The following is a 22,396-nucleotide window of genomic DNA, read 5'->3' on the forward strand; positions in this document are numbered from 1 at the left end:
ATGCTCTGGGGACCAGGGTTTGAATCCTGCCACGGCAGATGGTGAAAATCGAATTCAATAAAAATCTGGAATTAAAGGTCTAATGATGACCATGAAACCATTGTCGATTGTTGTAAAACCCTATCTGGTTCACTAACCAAGGGAATCTGCCGTCCTTACCTGGTCTGGCCTACATGTGAATCCAGACCCACAGCAATGTGGTTGACTCTTAAATGCCCTCTGAAATGGCCTAGCAAGCCACTCAGTTGTAACAAATTTACAAAAAAGGAATGAAACCAGATGGACCATCCGGAATCGACCTATGCACTGGAAACGACAACGGCAATCTCAGCCCTGTTGACCCTGCAAAGTCCTCCTTACTAACATCTGGGGGCTAGTACCAAAATTGGGAGAGCTGTCTCACAGACTAGTCAAGCATCAGGCTGACATATTCACCCTCACAGAATCATATCTTACAGATAATGTCCCAGATATCACCAACACCATCCCTGGCTATGTCCTGTCCCACCAGCAGCACAGACCCAGCAGAGGCAGCGGCACAGTGGTATACAGTTGAGTGGGGATTGCCCTGGGAGTCCTCAACATCGATTCCGGCCATGAAGTCTCATGGCATCAGGTCAAATCCTGCTGATTACCACATACCACCCTCCCTCAGCTGATGAATCAGTGCTCCTCCATGTTGAACGCCACCTGGAGGAAGCACTGAGGGTGGCAAGGGTGCAGAATGTGCTCTGGGTGGGGGATTTCAATGTCCATCACCAAAAGTGGCTCGGTAGCACCACTACAGACCAAGCTGGCTGAGTCCTAAAGGACATAGCTGCTAGACTGGGTCTGCAGCAGGTGGTGAGGGAACCAACAAGAGGGAAAAATATACTTGATTTCATCCTCACTAGTCTGCCTACCACAGATGCATCTGTCCATGACAGTATCGGTAGGAGTGACCACTGCATCGTTGTTGTGGAGACAAAGTCCTGCCTTCACATTGAGGATAACCTCCATCATGTTGTGTGGCACTACCACCATGCTAAATGGGATAGATTTCAAACAGATCTAGCAGCTCAAGACTGGCCATCCATGAGGCACTGTGGGCCATCAGCAGCAGCAGAATTGTACTCAAACACAACCTGTAACCTCATGGCCCAGCATTTCCCCCACTCTACCATTACTATCAAGCCAGGGGATCAACCCTGGCTCAATGAAGAGTGCAGGAGGGCATGCCAAGAGCAGCACCAGGCATACCTAAAAAAAGAGGTGTCAACCTGGTGAAGCTATTACACAGGACTACTTGTGTGCCAAACAGCATAAGCAGCAAGTGATGGACAGAGCTAAGTGATCTCACAACCAACAGATCTAAGCTCTGCAGTCCTGCTACATCCAGTCGTGAATGGTGGTGGACAATTAAACAACTCACTGGAGGAGGAGGCTCCACAAATATCCCCATCCTCAATGATTGAGGAACCCAGCACATCAGTGCAAAACATAAGGCTGAAGAATTTGCAACAATCTTCAGCCAGAAGTGCCAAGTGGATGATCCATCTCGGCCTCCTCCGGAAGTCCCCAACATCATAGATGCCAGTCTTCAGCCAATTCGATTCACCCCACGTGATATCAAGAAACGGCTGAAGGCACTGGATACTGCAAAGACTATGGGTCCTGACAAATTCTGGCAATAGTACTGAAGACTTGTGCTCCAGAACTTGCCGCCCCTACCAAGCTGTTCCAGTACAGCTACAACACTGGTGTCTACCCGGCTATGTGGAAAATTGCCCAGGTATGTCCTGTACACAAAAAGCAGGACAAATACAACCCGGCCAATTACTGCCCCATCAGTCTATTCTCCATCATCAGTAAAATAATGGAAGGGGTCATCAACAGTGCTATCAAGCGGCACTTGCTTAGCAATAACCTGCTCACTGAAGCCCAGTTTGGGTTCTGCCAGGGCCATTCAGCTCCTGACCTCATTACAGCCTTGGCTCAAACATGGACAAAAGAGCTGAACTCCCAAGGTGAGGTGACTGCAGCGGTTCAAGAAGGCAGCTCACCACCACCTTCTCAAGGGCAACTAGGGATGGGCAAAAATGTTGGCCCAGCCAGCGAAGCCCACATCCCATGAATGAATAAAAAATAATTCCACAGCTGCAACATAAACACCTGTCCTGCCATTGTTACTTATGTTATTTAGTTAACTTAATTGACTTAGTTAACCTTCTTAATTAAATTAGAATAATTCCTATCCTTATGATACCTTTCCCCTGTGCACCGAATTCCCACATGAACCTAATTCACTACTCATTCGGTCTCTGTCTCACCCAAGCATAATCTCCTGTCTCCTCACGCACCCCTTACTGATTACTTTAAATTGCTCCTTATCCCTTTCCATATCTAACCCAAACCTTATGATACAGTAATCGCTGTTTCCTAAACATTCCCCTACTGAAACCTATCCCCCTCATTCCCCAGAACCAGATCTAGCAATGCCTCCTTCCCCATAGATTTGGAAATATACTTATCAAGAAGTTCTCCTGAACACACTTCAAAAACTCCTCTGCCCTTTACACTATTATGATTGAAGTTTATATTAGGATAATTAAAATCCCCCATTATCACTGTTCTATAGTCTTTGCACCTCTATTTTCCCAGAAATTTGCTCCTCTATATCTTTCCCACTAGTTGGTGACTTATAGAATGCACCCTGTAGTTTAATGGCACTTCTATTGTTTTTTTTAGCTCTAACCAATTAGTTCTGTCCTCGAACCCTCTCTCTCCAGCACTATAATACTCTCCTTCATCAATTATACCATACGTCTTTCTTTTCTTCCCCATCTTTCCTGAACGCCTTATATCCAGGAATAGTTAGTATCCAGTCTTGTTCTTTTCCTGATCCATGTCTCTGTTATTGCCACATCAGATTCCCATGTGGTTATCTACACCTGCAGCTCAGCAACCTTATTTACCATGCTTTGTGTGTTTATATACATGCACTGTAAACACAATTTGGATCTTATGGCATTCCCTCTTAATCTGGCCAAACCTAATATCTTACTGTTTTTACTCTAGTACTTTCTGTCCTCTCATTTCTTAGTGCACCTTGTTTCTCCTTTCTAATGCTACATTCTGGTTCCCATCCCCCTGCCAAGTTAGTTTAAACCCTCCCCAATAGCACTAGCAAACTGCTCCATAAGGACACTCTGTTGAGGTGAAACCCTTCCTCAGAACCAGTCTCCCTCCCACCAGCACCATCTCTCCAACCAAGCAGTTATCTGCTCTATCCTCATATCACTAAGGTATGGCACCTGGAGTGGTCCAGTGATTACTACATTTGAGGTTCTCCTTGCTAGTGTCCTTCCTAGCTCCTTAAAATCTGCCTGCAGGATCTCATCTCTCTTGCTGTCTATGTTGTTGGTACCAATATGGACCATGACCACTGGCCTTCCTCCCTCAGAGTGCTCTGCAACCGCTCAGTGACATCTTTGACCATGGTATCAGGGAGATAACACACCATTTTGGAATCACGTTTGCAGTTGCAGAAACACCTGTCTGTTCCCCGAACTATAAAATTCTCTTATTCCTATTGCTTTTCCAATTTTCCTCCTGCCCAACCCCAATTGTCATTTCTCATCCTAACCATTAGCCCTAAATATCAAAAACTGTTTGGCCCTAGCTATTAATCTTAAACATTAACCCTAACCATAACTTTATTAACTGACATTAATCTGCACTGTTAGAGGGGCAAAACTGAGGGAGTATTCCACTTTCAGAGCGGCAGTACTGAGGGAATGTTGCACTGTCAAAGGGAAGAACGGTACTGAAGGTGTGCATTGTCAAGGCCCCCCTCAGGAGCATATAAATAATCCCGGGCCATTATTTCTCTTCAGTGTCCTGGGACCAACATCACATGAGAAAAATGATCTGGTCGTTTATCACCTTGCTGTTTGTGGAGCTTGCGGAGCATCCATTAGCTGCAGCTTTTCCTACATTAGAACGGTGATAAAAACACGTCAAAAAGTACCCCATTGGCTATAAAATGCTTTGAGAGATCGTGAAAGGTGCTTACAATATTCTTGGTAATATAAAATACTTAATGAATCTGCAAAGGTATATGAAATGGGAGCTTTATTGGAACACATTTTACTGCTCTACCTTCCATCTTTGCCACGCTGTACTACAGGAGGCCAAATTATGTGATGTTGTAACACTGTCCGTGATAATATTTCTACCCGGTTTCGGGACGGGGACTTCTCGCGTGTTAGGCGAACGTGTTAACCACACTACAGGAACAGGACTGGTCTACACATTATCTGATTAGCAAATTAGACGATTCGAATTAACCCATTAACAACCCAATATCCCGCATAACACATCGCACTACAGTGCTATGGAATGTCGATAGCCAGTCTGACATCATAATTGCAGCGCTCTCAACAGCACGAAGGGTAAACCACATGATCAAAAGCGATGAAGTCACGTGATCGTCAACGCGCGGAGGGCTGACGTGTGCGGCACACCGGAAGTGATTGTCGGTGTTTCCGGGACACGTTGCGCTGGTCGGGGAGATTAGTGCCTGGACATGGAGACGGTGTTCGCTCTGCCGTTTGTGGTGCTCGAATGTCCCAATGTGAAGCTTAAGAAGCCGGGATGGCTGCATATGCCGTCCGCCATGACCGTGTATGCGCTTGTCATCATCTCCTACTTCCTAATCACCGGCGGTGAGTGACCTAGCAGCACCGCACAGGAACCGTCCCCAGGAGCAATCCCTACAAACTCCCTCTGCAAAAACCTTGCCCATCCCATTGGACCTTGGCTGTTTTCCCAAGTCTGTGAAGGTGGGGGGTTAACACCCCTGTGAGGATTGTTATAGAAATGCAAGTTGCTAAACTGATTCAGATTGATGCTGGTCCCTAAACTTTTTTGCCACTGGTGTTTATTTTAATTTAGTTTTTAAATGTAATCAGTCTCTTCTGTAGAATAAGTTATGTTGTAAACCTGGAGTTGAGGCCTGACGACACTAGATATAATGCGGATTAACCCTTGAAGGTGGGAGTCTCACTTTGAGTTGATTGTCTTAATTCTGAATTTAGTGTAAAACTTCTAATACTCTTGAAAGATTGTTTCACTGTAAAGTTGGATAATGGCCTTAATTTTTTTGAATATTTAAATTTGATTAACTTACACTTATGAAGCCTCAAAGTCCTTTAAGAGGAGTGAGTGATGTAGTGGTAATGTTGCTGGACTAATAATTCAGAGACTCAGACTAATCACACATAAGAAATAGAAGCAGAAGTAGGCCATTTGACCCCTTGAGCCTGGTCTGCCATTCAATATCATGGCTGATCTGTGTTTTTATTATTCATGGGATGTGGGTGTCGCTGGCTAGGCCAGCATTTATTCCCCAATCCCTAATTACCCTTGTTCAGAGGGCATTTAAGAGTAAACCACATTCTTGTGGGCCTGGAACCACATATAGGCCAGACCAGGTAAGGACAACAGATTTCCTTCCCTAAAGGACATTGATGACTTCCACGTTCCCATCTACTCCTGATAATGTTTGATTCCCTTGCTTAACAAGAATCTACCTACCCCTGCTGTAAAAATATTCAATGATCCTGCCTCCACCACCTTCTGAGGCAGTGTGTTCCAAAGTATCTCAACCCTCAAAATTTCTCATCTCTGCCCTAAAAGGGTGACCCCTAATTTTAAGTGTTCCCTAGCTCTGGATTCACCCACAAGAAGAAACATCCTTTCCACATTCATCTTGTCAAGACCGTTCAGGATCTTTTATACTTAAATCATATCACTCCTCACTCTTCTAAACTCCAGTGGAATCAAGCACAGTCTGTCCAACCTTTCCTCATAAGACAACCTGCTCATTTCAGGTATCAATATAGTAAATCTCCAGATACTGAAAATCTGAAATAAACACACAAAATACTGGAAAAACTTGAGTCTGGCAGCATCTGTGGAGAAAGAAACAGAGTTAACATTTGAGTCTGTATGACTCCTCAGAACTAAAGAGAAGTGGAAATTGGATGGACCTGCTGAGTCTTTCCAGCATTTTCTGTTTTCATTAATGCTCTGGGGACATGGGTTCAAATCCCACCATGACAGTTGGTGGGATTGAGAATCTCAGTAATGTTGACCATGAAACTATCATAGATTGTCATAAAAACCTATCTGGTTCAGTAATGTCTTTTTAGGGAAGGAAATCTGCTGTCCTTACCTAGTCTGGCCTACATGTGACTCCAGACCCACGGCAATGTGGTTGACTCTTAACTGCCCTCAGGAATGACCTAGTAAGGTCAGTTCAAGAGCAATTAGGGATGGGCAACAAATGCTGCCCTTGCTAGCGGTGCCCACATCCCATGAAAGAATGAAGAAAATAAAGGTTCTAACCCTTGTCAAGACTTAACCATAGATATAAGGAGGCGGTGGCATAGTAGTATTGTCATTGGACTGGTAATCCAGAGACCCAGGGTAATGTGAATCCTACCACGGCAGATGGTGGAATTTGAATTCAATAAATATCCAGAATTTTAAAAGTCTATTGATGACCCTGAAACCATTGTCGATTGTCATAAAAACCCATCTGGTTCACTAATGTCCTTTAGGGAAGGAACTCTGCCGTCCTTAACTGGTCTGGCCTATGTGTGACTCCAGACCCTCAGCAATATGGTTGACTCTTAATGCTCTCTCTGAACAAGGGCAATTAGAGATGGGCAATAAATGCTGGCCTAGCCAGTGACGCCCAGATCCCACGATCAAATATAAAAAAATAAACTGCAGGTCCTGTGGGGGTTGATGAAACCAGCCTTCATATCCCCTTAATGTCCATTGGTTATGGGTTGGTCATTGATGTTCCAATCTCAATACCAAGTGGTACTTGTGCTCAATTAGTTTATATCAGAACAGGAGTAGGCCATTTAGCCCTTAAACCTGTTCTGCCATTTGGTGGGATGGTGGCAGATCTGTGACCTAAATCTACATGTCTTCCTCTGCTCCATATCCCTCGTTTCCTTTGATTGTCAGAAATCTCAGATTTAAAATTAGCAATTGACTCAGCCAGTTTGCTATTTATGGAAGAGAGTTTTAAACTTCTATCACCCTTTATGTATAGAAGTTCTTAATTTGACTCCCGAGAGCCCTAACTTTTAGGTTATAAGCCTCTAGTCCTAAATTCCTCAATCATACTAAATAGGTTCTATCTACCCTATTTGTTTCCCCTTAATATCTTAAACTTAGATCAATCCATCTAAATTTCCAGGGTTTACAACCCTAGCTTGTTTGATTTCTCCTTGTGATTTAACCTTTAGGAGTCCAGGTATCATTCTGTTAAATCTGCCCTCTCCGAGGCTAATATATCTTTCCTAAGGCATGTTTCCACAAGCTGCTCACTGTGCTGTAAGTGTGTTCTAATAAAGGCTTTGCCTAGCTGAATATGATTTTACCCACTTCCTAATCCTCTGAATATAAATGCCAGCATTCTATTAGCCTTTTTGATTTTTTTCTGTACTTGTTTGACATTTTAATATTTAAACCTGGACCCCAAAATTTATTTGGACAGGCACTATTTGTAGCTTTTTAGCATTTAGAAAGTACTCTGTTCTATCATTTTAGATTGAAAGTGCATGGCTTCATATTTACTTACATTGAAATCCATTTGCCACAGTTTTGTTCATTCACTTCACTTAATCCAGTTATATTTAATTTTTCTAGCTGCATTTCTCTCAATGCCATCTGTCATTGACAAATCTGTGTATGTGGCTCTGTCATATCATCTAAGCCGTTAATAAAAATGAACGGTTGTGGACCAAACACAGACTCCTGTTGGGCACGAGTCACATCCTGCCAATTAGAGTACCTGCCCATTTTATCATTCAGCCAATTTCCTAATCAATTAATGATTTGTCTTCAATTCCTTTAGCTTCAACCTCAACTGTCTGAGAGACTATCAAATGCCTCTGGAAGTCTATATAAATATAACACTCAGACATAATTACTGTTGGAACTATCATTAATATTTTCCTTAGAGAACAACCAAATGATGGCTGGGTGTAAATTAAGCAGCAGCCTGATGCTTAACTGAAGTTCACGTGCCAGCCTAGATGGTGAATTTTGGCAGCCTGTTGAACTTAAGAGGAAACAGTTACAGCTGAGCTGAATCTTGTCTGCCGAAGAGCAAACAGTAACTGATTTTCATTTTTCCCTTTCCCAGCTCCAGGTGCTCGGCCTGCGAATCTGGCCCACACTTAACCCTGATTAACTATCTCAGCTATGGGAATTTAACCTGGGACGTTTCTGGTCTGTTGGCCTAGATGCTAAATAGGGCAATGTCTTTACCATGAGTTATTGGAGGAGGTTTCTTTGTTAAAACCCACCTGGTTCACTAATGTCCTTTAGGCAAGGAAATCTGCTTTCTTTAGCTGGTCTAGCCTACCTATGACACCAGATCCACAATAATGTGGTTGATTCTTAAATGCCCTCTGAACAAGGGCAATTAGGGCTGGGCAATAAATGCTGGCCTAGCCAGTGACACCCACATCCTGTGAATGAATAATAAAAAAAAAACCTCGCTTTGGTTCTGCATTTGAGATAAGGTCAGAAGTGGGGATGTTTGCTGATTGTGCAATGTTCACCATTCGCGACTCCTCATACTGAAGCAGTCCACGTCCAAACGCAGTAAGACCTGGACAATATACAGGCTTGGGCTGACCAGTGGCAAGTAACATTCGCGCCATACAAGTGCCAGACATTGACCATCTCCAACGAGAGAGAATTTAACCATCACCCTATGGCATTCAATGAATGGCATTACCATTGCTGAATCCCCCACTATCAACATCTGGGGGTTACCATTGACCAGAAACTAAACTGGACTAGCCATATAAATACTGTGGCTACAAGAGCAGGTCAGAGGATGGGAATTTTGCAGTGAGTAACTCACCTGTTGACTTCCCAAAGTCAGCCTGCCATCTACAAGTCAGAAGTGTGATGGAATACTCTCCACTTGCCTGGATGAGTGTAGCTCCAACAATACTCAAGAAGCTTGACACCATGCAGGGCCAAGCAGCCTGCTTGTGTCAGCTGTGGCTCAGTTCATAGCACCCTCGCCTTTGAATCAGAAGGTTGTGGGTTCATGTCCCACTCCCGGAAACCAAGAACTGTGAATGTACTCGAAAGAGTTGAAAAGACCCTCCCTCTCCTCCATCGACAAACAGTAGCAGCAGTGTGCACCATCTACAAGATGCACTGCAGGAACTTACCAAGCCTCCTTAGGCAGTACCTTCCAAACCTACGACCACCTAGAAGGAAAAGGGCAGCAGACACATGGGAGCACCACTACCTGGAAGTTCCCCTCCAAACCACTCGCTGTCCTGACTTGGAACTATAGTGTTGTTTCTTCACTGTCACTGGGTCAAAATCCTGGAACTCTCTCCCTAACAGCAGTGTAACTCTTTTCGAGTCAAAACAATTAACTAAATCAGCAATAACAAGGGATAAATCAAGCACAGCCTCTAATTCAGGTCAGCTGTAAAACCAAGGACAAAGTTTAAAGGAAACTTACAAACATTAAACCAAAATGTGATTAAAGGGGTCAACAAAACACCCCAGTCCCCGCGGCGCCCACCGGGCACGGAAGGCCTCGATGGTGCCGGCAGACACCGCGTGCTCCCTCTCCAGGGACACCCGGCCGCGAACGTAGCTGCGGAAGAGGGACAAACAACCGGGCAGGACTCCCCCCTCGATCGCCCGCTGCCTGGACCTGTTAACGGCCAACCTAGCCAGGCCCAGGAGCAGGTTCACGAGGAGGTCGTCCTCCTTCCCGACCCCCTTCCGCACCGGGTGTCCGTAGATCAGGAGCGTGGGACTGAAGTGCAAACAAAACAGTAACAAAAGGTTTTTTAAATAACTAAAAAGGGAGGCAGTGTAGGTGTACCTGCACTACAGGGACTGCAGCAGTTAATGAAGGCAGCTCACCACTGTTAGAATCATATCTCCCAAGCCTGACTTTTACTTTTACAAAATAGATGGACATGGCATGATCTAGATGCAACCTGAGATCTTTTTTAAAAGGTCATAAGTTCACCTTGGAACTGTCAACAGGCAGGCCTCCAGGAAATCATCTGACCTACATGGCACTTGAGAAGGAGGAGTTTTTGTGTTGAATTGTAACGAGTGTTAATGTAAAGCTGGGAGACAAGGCAATCACATGGGAGAGGAAGAAACTTAAATTGTGAACCTGCATGTTTTGAAGGCAGTCTTGTTGAAGAACAAGCTGAGAAAGAAAGGCTACCTTGACTGGCTCCCTCTCTCTACCTTGCCTAAAATTGTGTGTGGCTATCAACCTGTAGCCAGAGATCCCTCAGATGAGTGTAACTAGTCTGCATTTGGACCTGCAAAGCTAAGACCAGTAGTGAGAACTCCAGGCATCCACCTTGACTAGCAGCCCGTCTGCACACGAGGGAACTCCAGGTCGACGGCGTTGAGACCCTGCAGACTTTATTTTATAACACCCATCCTGCAGAGCCCATCTCTGCAGAGAAACTCTTTTGTCTGTGTGTGCTGGGGGAATTCTTTAGGAAGAGATAGATAGTTATACTTCCCGATTACAATTCTGTTAACCAGCACTTACAGCTTGTTAAAAGAAGTTTTGTTTTTAAATAAATTAATCATTGTGTTTTTGAAAAAAGCCTGGTCAGTCTCTTCTGGGTGCCAGAGGTATAGGTACACAATCGGCCATTTCAGTGAGAAAATGAAATATTTAAGTTAATAGCATGGCCTGTGGAATAGTGGGGCTTGATAATTTGCGCACTCCTCCCGTCCTGGTCATAGCACCACCACCTTCTCAAGGGCAATAAGGGATGGGCAATAAATGGCCTAACCAGTGACACCCACATCCTGTAAATGAATTTTAAAAAATTTTATAATTGGACTTTTAAACTGATTATATTTAAGATGTTGATGACTCAGTTGGCTAAAGCATTTGAGTAGCCAAACCATGCAGATCAGGAGGGTCCAGGGTTCAGTCCTTGACCTATGCTGGTTTTAGTTGATTTGGCATGGGTGGAGGTAGGGAAATAGCAAACAGTTTTGCACATCACAAAGGGAGCCTGCTTCTATGCTGGATGTGTGTCTACAAACTGTGTGAAGGTAAATAAGATCAAATCAAAATACTGCGGATGCTGGAAATCTGAAAGAAAAACAAAAATTGGTGGAAAAACTCGTCTGACAGCATCTGTGGAGAGAAAGACAGAGTTAACGTTTCGAGTCCTTATGACTCTTCAGAACTAAAGACCATGGTCAAAGAGCCTTCTGACGTGTTATATTTACATCTTGTGATGTGAGAATGAAAAATTGCTGGCACTTGCAGAAGCACTGTGGTCGGGGTGGTGGGGGGTGGGGAAGCATTTCCACAACATGACATACCCTAGAGTACTGGGCTTGTGAAACATTTTGTTTTCAGTTGCAAGGAAAACTTGGTCTCGTTTTTCTCCCAATGTTGCTTTTGATTTTAAATGTATGAAAAGTATATAGAGTACTCTGCTGCTATATTTATAAAAACGTTTAATGCTTTATCAGGTATCATTTATGATGTCATTGTGGAGCCTCCAAGTGTGGGATCAATGACAGATGAACATGGCCACCAGAGGCCTGTCGCCTTCTTGGCATACAGGTATGCCTGGGATGACACTGCAGCCTTTTTGCTTTTTGTTCTTTCTGGTTTCCTCCCTTTTCTCCTCTGAAGACTTTGAATAATTGCTTGACTGTGGGTTCCTAATGCCTGTTGCCTAAGTGGACCATTATGGATTAATATACATTCTATGATCTTATAATATGTACTTTTGGCCTTGGGTGTCAGCAATTTATTTCAGATTGTCATCAGAATTTATCTGTATTCTGTTCTTGCCTGCTGGCTGCACATACATCCCATCTTGCAGGGATGTGTTTTTTTCCTTCTAAGCCAAGAGGCCAGCAGTGCCCAGGGATTGAATTTGGCTCCTTTTAGTTTGTATGTGAGGGCATCGATGGTTAAGCTCAATGGGTCAGTGAAGAAGGACCCTGCTGTAAAATCAGAATGCAGCTGGTGCATTTTCACACACACACACACACACACACACACACACCCCCCCCCCCCCACCCCCCCAATATTTAGCTAGTTTTTCACATTTCCCCTAGCCTCCCGGTTATTTTATTATTTTAGTATGGGGCTGTTATGCCTGTTGTAGAACAGGACATGCACCAATTTGTTATTGGGAAAATTAACCATTTTTGTGATTTGCTATCAAAGATCATCAAAATTGGGATCACATGCATATGATGCTTCACACAACAAATAAATTTTTATCTGCAAGTCCTTTTAAGAGTTGCACCTGTGCTTGTGGTGATTTGTTCCCATACTTTCCTTCTCTTGGAGCCACAGTGGATTGGAGCTGAAGATGTTGCTTCTTTTTGCTTTTTCAGAGTGAATGGACAGTACATTATGGAAGGTCTCGCTTCTAGTTTTCTGTTTACAATGGGAGGACTAGGGTTCATAATCTTGGATCGTTCAAATGCCCCCAACATTCCAAAACTGAATAGATTCCTGCTTTTGTTCATTGGTTTCGTCAGTGTCCTGTTGAGCTTCTTCATGGCCAGAGTCTTCATGAGAATGAAACTGCCGTAAGTAGTAGCCTTCCAACTTGTACCAAATGTTGTTCTAGTAGTCTGTTTACTTTGAATAATACATGTTGCTGTTTATCTTTTGTCTGAATGCATTTTAATCTTTCTAGTTTAGAACTTTAACATGTTCAAGGAAAATTAGCCAAATAAGTTTGTATAAAAGGGGCCAACACTAATTGGTTACATGTAATGTATTTCTGGGAAGTAAATCTTGAGTAATTCCACCGATTGTAGTATTCAAGTGGAGTTGTATATGGCAGACATCGATTAGAAGTTATTATTCTCATACCTTCCCATGGACCAGGCAAATTCTAGTTTTCCACCCGGGGTGATTTGTAGGAAATGACCTAACTATTAAACTAGAGAGAACTAACTAATTTCGATATTGCTCCTGGCTTTCAGGAGGGGTTCCCAAGCAGTTAATAAAGAGGGGCAAGATGCCCTTTTCCATTAAGAGAATCATTCTCTAGGCACTGCTTTGGAAGATAAACCCACTTCACCTAGGTGCCCTTCTCTCCATTGCCTTGCAGTAGTTGCCACTTAACAAAGGAAATGGAAGAACCAAATCTTGACTTCATTAGCCTCTAATGGCTACTGGGTCTTCAGGGACATTGCCTCAACCACAGAAAAGAATAATGCCACATACAAGGGTTCTAGCATCAGTCTGCCCCATGAGTTCAGTAAGAATATTTGCCTCTTGAGAAGTCAGTGTAGAGAAAATGAGGGATGGGCCAACAGAGTCCCCTTTCCTCTCCAGTCAAAACTTTGAAGCACCTAGGATTTTGGTGGAGTTACTGTTAGCTGTCTCCATTTGTAGTATGTGCTATATCTAGAGATTGAAGAGGTACAGATGTTTGGATAGGTGCTGTTAGGCCAAGGTGAAGACCAAATCTAGGCTCCAATTGGGGGCAAAAATTGACTAAAGTCCCCACAATAGATAATTAGAGCATACTTAAGTAATTAATTGTGGGGGGTATTGTCAGTTCTGTATCTTCATATGGTGGATAATTGGATCCAGCATAATGTTCCCTTTAAATTGTGTGGGTGCCTGGTCATTAAACTCCATCTGCCATGTTTTTGCCCACTCACTCAACCTGTCTATATCCCCTTGCCGATTCCTTATGTCCTCATAACATGCCCTCCCATCTATTTTTGTATCGTCAGCAAGTTTGGATACATTACACTCTGCCCCTCCTCCAAGTCATTAATAATGATAGTAAATAATTGAGGCCCTAGGATTGATCCTTGTGGCACTTTACTAGTTATGTCTTTTCAACCTGAAAAAGACCCATTAATCCTGACCCTGTCTTCTGTGTGTTAACCAACTCTTAATCCATGCTAATACATTACCCCCAACACCGTGAGCTCCTATCTTGTGCAATAACCTTTAATGTGGCACCTTATCAAATGCCTTCTGGAAATCCAAATACATTGCATCTACCGCTTCCCCTTTATCAACTCTGCTTGTTATGTCCTCAAATGTTCACTCCTACCCAAATGTTTGCCCACAGACACTTGGCCCACCTCATTTCCCAGCGCCAGATCCAGCAATGTCTTTTCTAGTTGGGCTGAACACACTAATCAAGGAAGTTCTCCTGAACACATTTCAGAGATTCCTCTACCTCTTACCCTTACTCTAATAATCTCCCATTCGATATTTGGGTAATGGAAAGACCCCCAGATTCTTCTCTTTCTGACTATTTGGTCATGTAGAATGCCCCAATAGTGTGATCTTACCACTTTTTGCTTTTCACCTCTAATCAACTGGACTGTGTCCTTGCCCACTCAGGGGCATCCCTCTTTCCAACACAACAATGTGTTCCCTAATCAGTACTGTCACCCCACCTCCCTGTTTTCCTTGGCTATCTTTTTTTGAACACTTTTTATATCCTTTTGTATTAAGTACCCGGTCCTCACATTTTTAAGTCACGTTTCTCGTGTTGCCATTACATCATATTCCTACACTATTTGTGCTTGTAGCTCACCAACCTTATTCACTGCACTGTGCATTCACGTATGTACATTGTAACATTGCCTTTGGGCCCAGTCCTGTTGAGGTGCAAACCATCCCTTTTGAATAGGTGCCTTCTGTTCCAAAACTGATTCTAATGTCCCAAGAATTTGAACCCCTCCGTCCTGCATCATGCTTATACCCCTCTGTGCTTATATCTTTAATTCACTTAAGTGTTATAGTAACCCTGATTTGAATATTTTTAAGTTGTCAATTCTTAATTTGACCGAATACCCTAGTTTAGAGAGAGTAAAGAGAAAATTACTCACCAACTGATCACTGACTTGCTTTCCTGTTGCGTCACACTTTGATTTTTTTAGAACGCAGTCGATCAGCTGTGAACCCGCACACTGTCTCGCACTGGCTCAAGGGGCCGAGTGGCCTACCCCTGCTCCTAGCTCGTGTTCGTATGTACTGCTCCCCCTCACACTCACCCTAATATCCTTTCGCCACTCTCTCACTGCTCCGTCTTGGATTCCCTCTTTTATCTTCTCACTGATCTCGCACTGCTCCCTCTCTGACTTGCTTTAATATACTCTCGCTGCTCTCACACTGCTCCCCCTCAGACTTGCTCTAATATCCTCTCACTGGTCTCGTGCTGCTCCCTCTAATATCCCCTCGCTGCTCTTGCACTGCTCCCTCTCAGATTTGCCCTGATATCCTCTTGCTGCTCCCGCACTACCCTGTCTCAACTTGCTCTTTTATCTTCATGCCACACTTGCACTGCTCCATTTCAGACTCTCTCCTATCCTCTCGCCAGTTTGTGAATGGGAAAAAATAACCTGTCAGTGAGAAAAGTTCCGAGTGTCTGAAGGTAATTTTTGTGCAATGGAAACTGAATTAAATAATTGTCTCATAATGAAACATGAACATATGCAATATCTCAATTAATGTTAATCCACAGAAGGAATGAAAACTTGAGCCCATTTGCCTTGGAAAGGGAATGGATGATATTGCTGTGATATCATAAATGTTTTTTTAAAGATCTGAATTTTTTTTCAGGGGTTACTTGATGGGTTAATGTCAATTTGGGAGTGCCAAGGCCAGAATTTCATATGGAGGAGACCAACCTGAAACTGTAAAAAGTGCTGTGCTGTAATTTGAAGGTGAAAGAGAATTTGTAAAGAACATAAATAAATTTTTACAACACTTGTGTTAAATATATTGGTGTAACTTTATTAGCTACCACAACCTGTTTCAATTCAAAGGTAACTCTACCAACTCATCAATATCGTAAGTATTTGAAGAGTTGGGTGGGGGTTCGGATAAAAGTCTGCTCGTTCAACTTGTGGTTTTGCGCTTGTCATTTATATAACACCTTCTGCAACCTCTGGATACTCCAAACTACTTACAGCCAATTAGTCACTTTTGAAGTGTAATCACTGTTGTAATGTAGGAAATGTGATAGCTAATTTGTGGATAGCAAAGTGCCACAAACAGCAATGAGATAAAGACCAGATCTGTTCGAGTGAGATCATCTTGTGGCACACTGGATAGTTTTCCTGCCTCTGAGCCAGAAGCTGAGTCCCACTCCAGGACTTATGACCAAGAAAGGTGTGTTCATAACATGGCCAAACAGTGTAAGTATCAATCTGTGAACCCTTCCAATATGCCAATGACAAGTGGTGAGAGTGGGAGAGATTCCTGCTCAACCATGTGATGGAAAGAACGTTGGAGCCAATACCATCATTATCCATGGCTCCAGACTGCAACATGCATTGCAAGTGAACTACACCTATTTTAGTGATGTTGGTTGAGGGATAAGTATTAGCCAAAGGAGAGCACTCCTCTTCAGAATAGTGCCATGGGATCTTTTGAGTCCACCTGAGAGGGCAATCTCCTGCCTGAAAGACAGCACTTTTGGCAGTGCAGCATTCCCTTTGTAGTCCACAGGAGTGGCTGAGTGGATTATGTGCTCGAGTCTTTCAATTGGGAATTGAACCTACACCTTTCTAACTCAGGTAAATGTGCCTACCTTCTGAGCCATTAGTGACTGGTAGGCTGACAGCTGCAATTGTGGAGTAAGAGATGTTGAGGATATATGAAGCCAAGAAAATCCTTGGAATAGTACATTTGGTTTTTAATCATATTTCTGAGATTATTCCTGGGTTTAAATAAAGATATGGAAAACTAACCAAATTGTCAGACTGAATTCATTGTGGCATTTGAGCAGTTTAAGGAATTGGGCATTACTTCTTTTAGTAAAATGGAAGAGTTGGAGATCTGATGAGACCCTGCTTCATAAAATGAAGAAAACACTTTGTGTTTGACGTGAAACTGCTAGGGGGATTGTGGATGAACTTAAATGTTTTCAGATATTGCCAGATAACTGATTCTGTAAAAGTGCATGTAGATTTCAGGAGAAAATGGAAGTGATTTTTACGTTAAATTTGCATGGGCAAAGGGGGAACAGGAGAACCATTGACTTTCAAAGTATTGGAAATATTTCAGTGCTCTTGCAAGTGGTTATAGAAGAGATTGAATTTAATTAAATACTGTATTATCCTGTTTATTTTTAAAAACATTAAATTGGAGTTTGGAAGTTCAGTCAATTTGAATGAAACTTAAGCTTCTTCCAAAGAGGAAGATCGGAGGAAAAAGTAGTGCATAAAAGTTTGCCCACAAATTTCCTGGAGAATATCTCACTTTGGTAAGTGTAATATCTGCCTTTGTTTATTTCTACTGGTGGGATTGGTGATGGCTTGAACTTATTGCAGACGTCAGGATCCTGATGTGGCAAAAAGCAGATCCCAAGCCCGCAATAGCTTGCAGTTTGCAATTTTCCATTAAGTTAGTGGCCTCCCCACAATGCAGGGTCACCCTGCCATCAGCAAAATGCCGGCGGTCCCATTAAATGGCCCTTAATTGGACCTTTATGCTAATCTGGTGCCTGCCTCTTTTGAGTAGAAAATGCCCTGGTGCTGGTACCATTCCCACCTACTGGAGGACAATAAAATTTGGGCAGATGTTTCAAGTCTGCTATTGTCTGTTCTCCACAACCAATGATACTTTTTTTAAAAGAAAAGCTCAAGATCTTGCATTCTGACATTGAAATTTTTTTCCCAGTGTTGGAATTTTCTGAGAATGCAAAGATAAAGTTTGAAACTTAATTAACTTTTGATTTGGCATTCATGTAGTCTGCTATTTCTCTGCTTTCCCTCTGTAAATGTGTGGCCAGTTTTTCCAAAGTGCCGTATTTGCACCATAAAAATAGGCCATTCAGCTCAATAGATGCTTACCGAGGTTTATTGCCCACGTGAGCCTCATCCCACAGCTCTCCATCTAACCTTAACGTTCTATTTACTTCTCCATGTATTGATCCAGCTTCTCCTTCAATGCATTTGTGCTTTTCATCTCAACTATTCTTTGTTCTAGCAATCCACACTCTGGGTTAAAAAAAAAGTTTCGCCTAAATTCCCTGTTGGTTTATTAGTGACTATCTTATGTTTATGGCCACTGGCCTCATCTGCCAGTGGAAACACCTTTACATTTATCCTGTAATCTATTCATAATCTTGATCACTATTAGGTCACCCTTCAATCTTTTCGAGAGAAATAACCCCAGCTGATGGGCATAACCTCTTTGCTATCATTCTGGTAAATCTTTTTTGCGACTTCTCCAGTGCCTTTGTCCTGTTTATAATATGGAGATCAGAACTGTTCATAGAACTCCCAAGTGCAGCCCAGCCAAGGTTTATACAAGTTTGGCATGGCTTGAAACATCAACTCTATATCTTTAGAAATAAAGCTTGCATTGCTACTTTGTGTATCTGCACCCACCACCCACGCGCCACCCCCCCCACCCCACCAAAAATTTACCTCTTCCTCCACCTCATTTAGAGACACATGTTCCAAAAAGTATATGGCTGCCTTATTCTTCCTACCAAAATGTATTTTTCAAAATTATTTTATGGGATGTGTGTTGCTGGCTAGGCCGGCATTTATTACCCACCCCTAATTGCCTTTGAGAAGGTGGTGGTGAGCTGCCTTGAACCACTGCGGTCCATCTGGTGTGGTAACGGATGGAGTTGCAGGATTTTAACCTAGCGACAGTGAAGGAACAGTGCTATAGTTCCAAATCAGTGTAGCTTGGAGCGGAACTTGCATGTGGTGGTGTTCTCATGCGCCCATTACATGCTCATTCCATAAGTTTATTAACGTCTTCTACTATTAGTTCCTCTGCCCCAGTCTGTTGTCCTCTGCCAATTTTGAAGTTGTACTCCTGATTATCAGTTCTAAATCATTTATGCAAATAGTGACAGCAGGAACAATTTACACAGGAAGTCCAAAACCACTATTCCCATGTACTGCCATAACTGTTTCCTTGCTACTTATTTTGTCCCTTGTTCAGACTCTAGCTAAATCAGATTCCGAAACCCTGGTGTCTTGTTCAAACCCAAGTTGTGTTTAAAATTCTATATCCTTGTTGGGCTGGTTATCAAGAATACTTGTGAAGGTGAGTACATGGCCTGTCTTCAACTCTGTTTCAGCTACAAATCTTTATCCATACTTTTGTTGTAAACAAGAGTTAAGTGCTCAGATTTAGAAAAGATGTTTAAAACTCTCAATTCATCTTTTCAACCAAACATTTCTAATTTCTCCCTTCGTGGCTTGGCATTCAGCAGCAGTTGATGTTTGTGTATGTCGCTGGGAACAGCCCATAGAAAAGAGTCCTGTGTTATGGAGCTGGTCATTTTTAAAACACTTACCAAGACCTAGATATGAGTTTATAAGACAAGACGGGTTGAGGGAAGAGGGCCTGTGACCAGCTTTTCTATCTTGTGATGGCCAGTATGGATTGTTCGCCCGCTTTCGGTTCTGTAAGCTCGACTTCACAAATAGAACTTCTGGAGGACTAGCGTCTTGGTGAAAAAGGCTCTTTGATCTGTCGGGTTGGTCTTCCAGACCAAAGAACTGCCCATGGCTGAACATTGCAGACTGGTGTATTCCAAGTTCTAGGGCTACTTGCTGATTAATGCTTGGGGTAACTGCTGAAAAGGCTGAATGAGGAAAGGCCCCAGTTTGAGGCCCTCCTGCCCATGGTACACTAAGGAGGTGGAACCCATGGAAAACCCCTCTGCCTGTATTCACTAGAGAATGTTTGGCATGAAATGAATGTTGTAAATATAACCTATAATTGTAAATGTAGTAAAGCACCCCAGAGAGCTACATATTACATTGAAAACTTGAATTGTTTTGCACTTAAGAGTATATATTTGACACAAAAACAGAAAATATTGGAAAAACTCAGGTCTAGCAGCATCTGTGGAGAGAGAAACAGTTAACATTTCAAGTCCTTATAACCCCTCAGAGCTGGAGAAGTGGAAATGTGATGAAATTTATACTGTTTAAGGGTGGAGCAGGTGGAGCTGGATAGAAGGTCGGTGATACGTGTGGACAAAGGAGAAATTGACAAAGACGTCATGAACTAAAGGACAAAGGGAGTGTTAATGGTAGTGATAAGGGCTAAGCAAGGTGCTGATAGTGGCAAAGGTAAGCAGAATGTGATAGCAGAACAAGGGCAGGCACTCGGGGGGGGGGGGGGGGGGGGGGGTGGAATGAACAAGTAACAGATGGCCTTTTTGGGGATGGGGGAGAAGTAGGGGAAAAAGATAGAAAATGGGATGGGGGGGGGAGCGGGCGTAAAAAAGGGGATGGAATCATGGATAAAAATAAACATAAGTGAATAAAAATGAATGTAGAAAAGGGGATTTTTAAAAAGGGGCAAGGATAGAGGAAAAGAGTTCATGGCCTGAAGTTGTTGAACTCAGTGTTAAATCCGGAAGGCTGTAAAGTGCCTAATTGGAAAAGGAGGTGCTGTTCATCCAGTTTGTCTTGGGCTTCACTTGAACATTGCAGCAGGCCAAGGGCAGACATGTGGGCATGAGAGCAGGATGGTGTGTTGAAATGGCAAGCGATAGGAAGGTCTGGGTCATCTTGCGGACAGACTGGAGGTGTTCCGCATATTGGTCACCCAGTCTGCATTTGGTCTCCCCAATGTAGAAGAGACCACATTGGGAGCAGTGAATGCAGTAGACCAAATTGAAGGAGGCACATGAGAAGGGCTATGCATGATAGGGTCCCCTTTGTCCTCACTTTTCACCCTGCCAGCCTCTGTATTCAAAGGATCATCCTCTGCCATTTCCGCCAGCACCGGCATGATACCACCACCAAACACCTCTTCCCCTCACTCCCCCCTTGTCAGCATTCCTTAGTGATCATTCCCTCTGGGACACCCTGGTCCACTCCATCACCCCCAACACCTCATCCACTTCCCACAGCACCTTCCCATGCAATTGCAGAAGGTGCAACACATGCCTCTTTGCCACCTTCCTCCTCACCGTCCAAGGCCCCAAACACTCCTTTCAGGTGAAGCAGTGCTTCACTTGTACCTCCTTCAGTTTGGTCTACTGCATTCGCTGCTCCCAAAGTGGTGGTCTCTACATTGGGGAGACCAAACGCAGACTGGATGACCGCTTTATGGAACACATTCAGTCTGTCCGCAAGAATGACGCAGACCTCCCTGTCGCGTGCCATTTCAACACACCATCCTGCTCACATGCCCATCCTTGGCCTGCTGCAATGTTCCAGTGAAGCCCAATACAAACTGGAGGAACAGCACCTCATCTTCCAATTAGGCACTTGACAGCCTTCTGGACTTAACATTGAGTTCAACAACTTCATGAACTCTCTCCTCCATCCTCACCCCCTTTATAATCCCTGTTTTTCTACGTTCATTTTTATTTTTATCCTTTTATTTTGATTTTTATTCATTTTATCCGTGGTTTTATCCCTTTTTTTATCCCCCCATCCCATTTTCTATCTTTCTTCACCACCACTGCCCCATACCCCCCACCCCATCCCCAAAAGGGCTATCTGTTACTTCATGTTTTTTCAGAGTGCCTGCCCTTGTTCTGCTATTATCACATTCTGCTTTCTTTGCCACTATCAGCACCTTTTTTAGCCCTTACTAGTAGCATTCACGCTCCCATTGTCCTTTACGACATTTGTCAATTTCTTGTTTGTCCCTACCTATCGCTGGCCTTCTATCCTGCTCCCCCTGCTCCACCCCCCTTAAACAGTATAAATTTCATCACATTTCCACTTCGCTTCAGCTCTGAAGAATGGTCATACGGACTCGAAACGTTAACTCTGTTTCTCTCCACAGATGCTGCTGGACCTGCTGAGTTTTTCCAGTATTTTCTGTTTTTGTTTCAGATTTTTAGTATCTGCAGTATTTTTCTTTTATCTTGGTACATATTTGACATTACATTTAATGAACTTCTGCAAATTTTTATGAATAAAGTATATTTTTGAGAACTTTTTAATAATTGGAATCTATTTATGGGCAGGTCCCCACAAGATTGCACCTAAGATTGGTTATTCTGTAAAGTTCCTCATAGGATGTCATACATTTTGCCTTACTGGTGCAGGTAATTAAATAGCGTGGAGCCTTTTGGGCATATGCAGGTAATTGTAGTGTTGCATATATTAATGATCTGGTACAAAAAGCCAATGATAGGAACAGGTCATTTAGCCCCTTGAGCTTGTTCTGCCAGTCAATGAGATCATGGTTGATTTATGACCTAACTCCATATACTTACCTTTGCCCAATATCCCTTAATACCTCTGGTTAACAGAAATCTAGCAATCTCAGATTTTAAATTAACTGTTGAACCAGCATGAACTGCCCATTTGTAGCAGAATTGCCTAGAGGCTTTCTCTGCAAAAT

At 43.1% G+C, this 22,396-nt stretch overlaps 1 protein-coding gene across 1 annotated transcript; it reads left to right on the forward strand.

The window, feature by feature from the left end:
* Positions 1-4,504: 4,504 nt before the first annotated feature.
* Positions 4,505-15,818, forward strand: ostc (oligosaccharyltransferase complex subunit). Its single transcript, XM_078544709.1, has 4 exons — positions 4,505-4,706; positions 11,575-11,668; positions 12,457-12,654; positions 15,668-15,818. Exons 1-4 carry the CDS (start codon positions 4,568-4,570, stop codon positions 15,684-15,686), a joined length of 450 nt encoding a protein of 149 aa, XP_078400835.1. The 5' UTR covers positions 4,505-4,567; the 3' UTR covers positions 15,687-15,818.
* The last annotated feature ends 6,578 nt before the right edge of the window (positions 15,819-22,396 follow it).

The sequence above is a fragment of the Cetorhinus maximus genome, chromosome 1 (genome assembly GCF_964194155.1).
Source record: "Cetorhinus maximus chromosome 1, sCetMax3.hap1.1, whole genome shotgun sequence".
NCBI lineage: Eukaryota > Metazoa > Chordata > Chondrichthyes > Lamniformes > Cetorhinidae > Cetorhinus > Cetorhinus maximus.

Coding starts and splice junctions, on each gene's coding strand:
- ostc (XM_078544709.1), top strand. CDS start 4,568: ATGGAGACGGTGTTCGCTCTGCCGTTTGTGGTGCTCGAATGTCCCAAT. Junction 4,707..11,574: donor CTACTTCCTAATCACCGGCG/GTGAGTGACCTA, acceptor ATGCTTTATCAG/GTATCATTTATGATGTCATT. Junction 11,669..12,456: donor GTCGCCTTCTTGGCATACAG/GTATGCCTGGGA, acceptor TTGCTTTTTCAG/AGTGAATGGACAGTACATTA.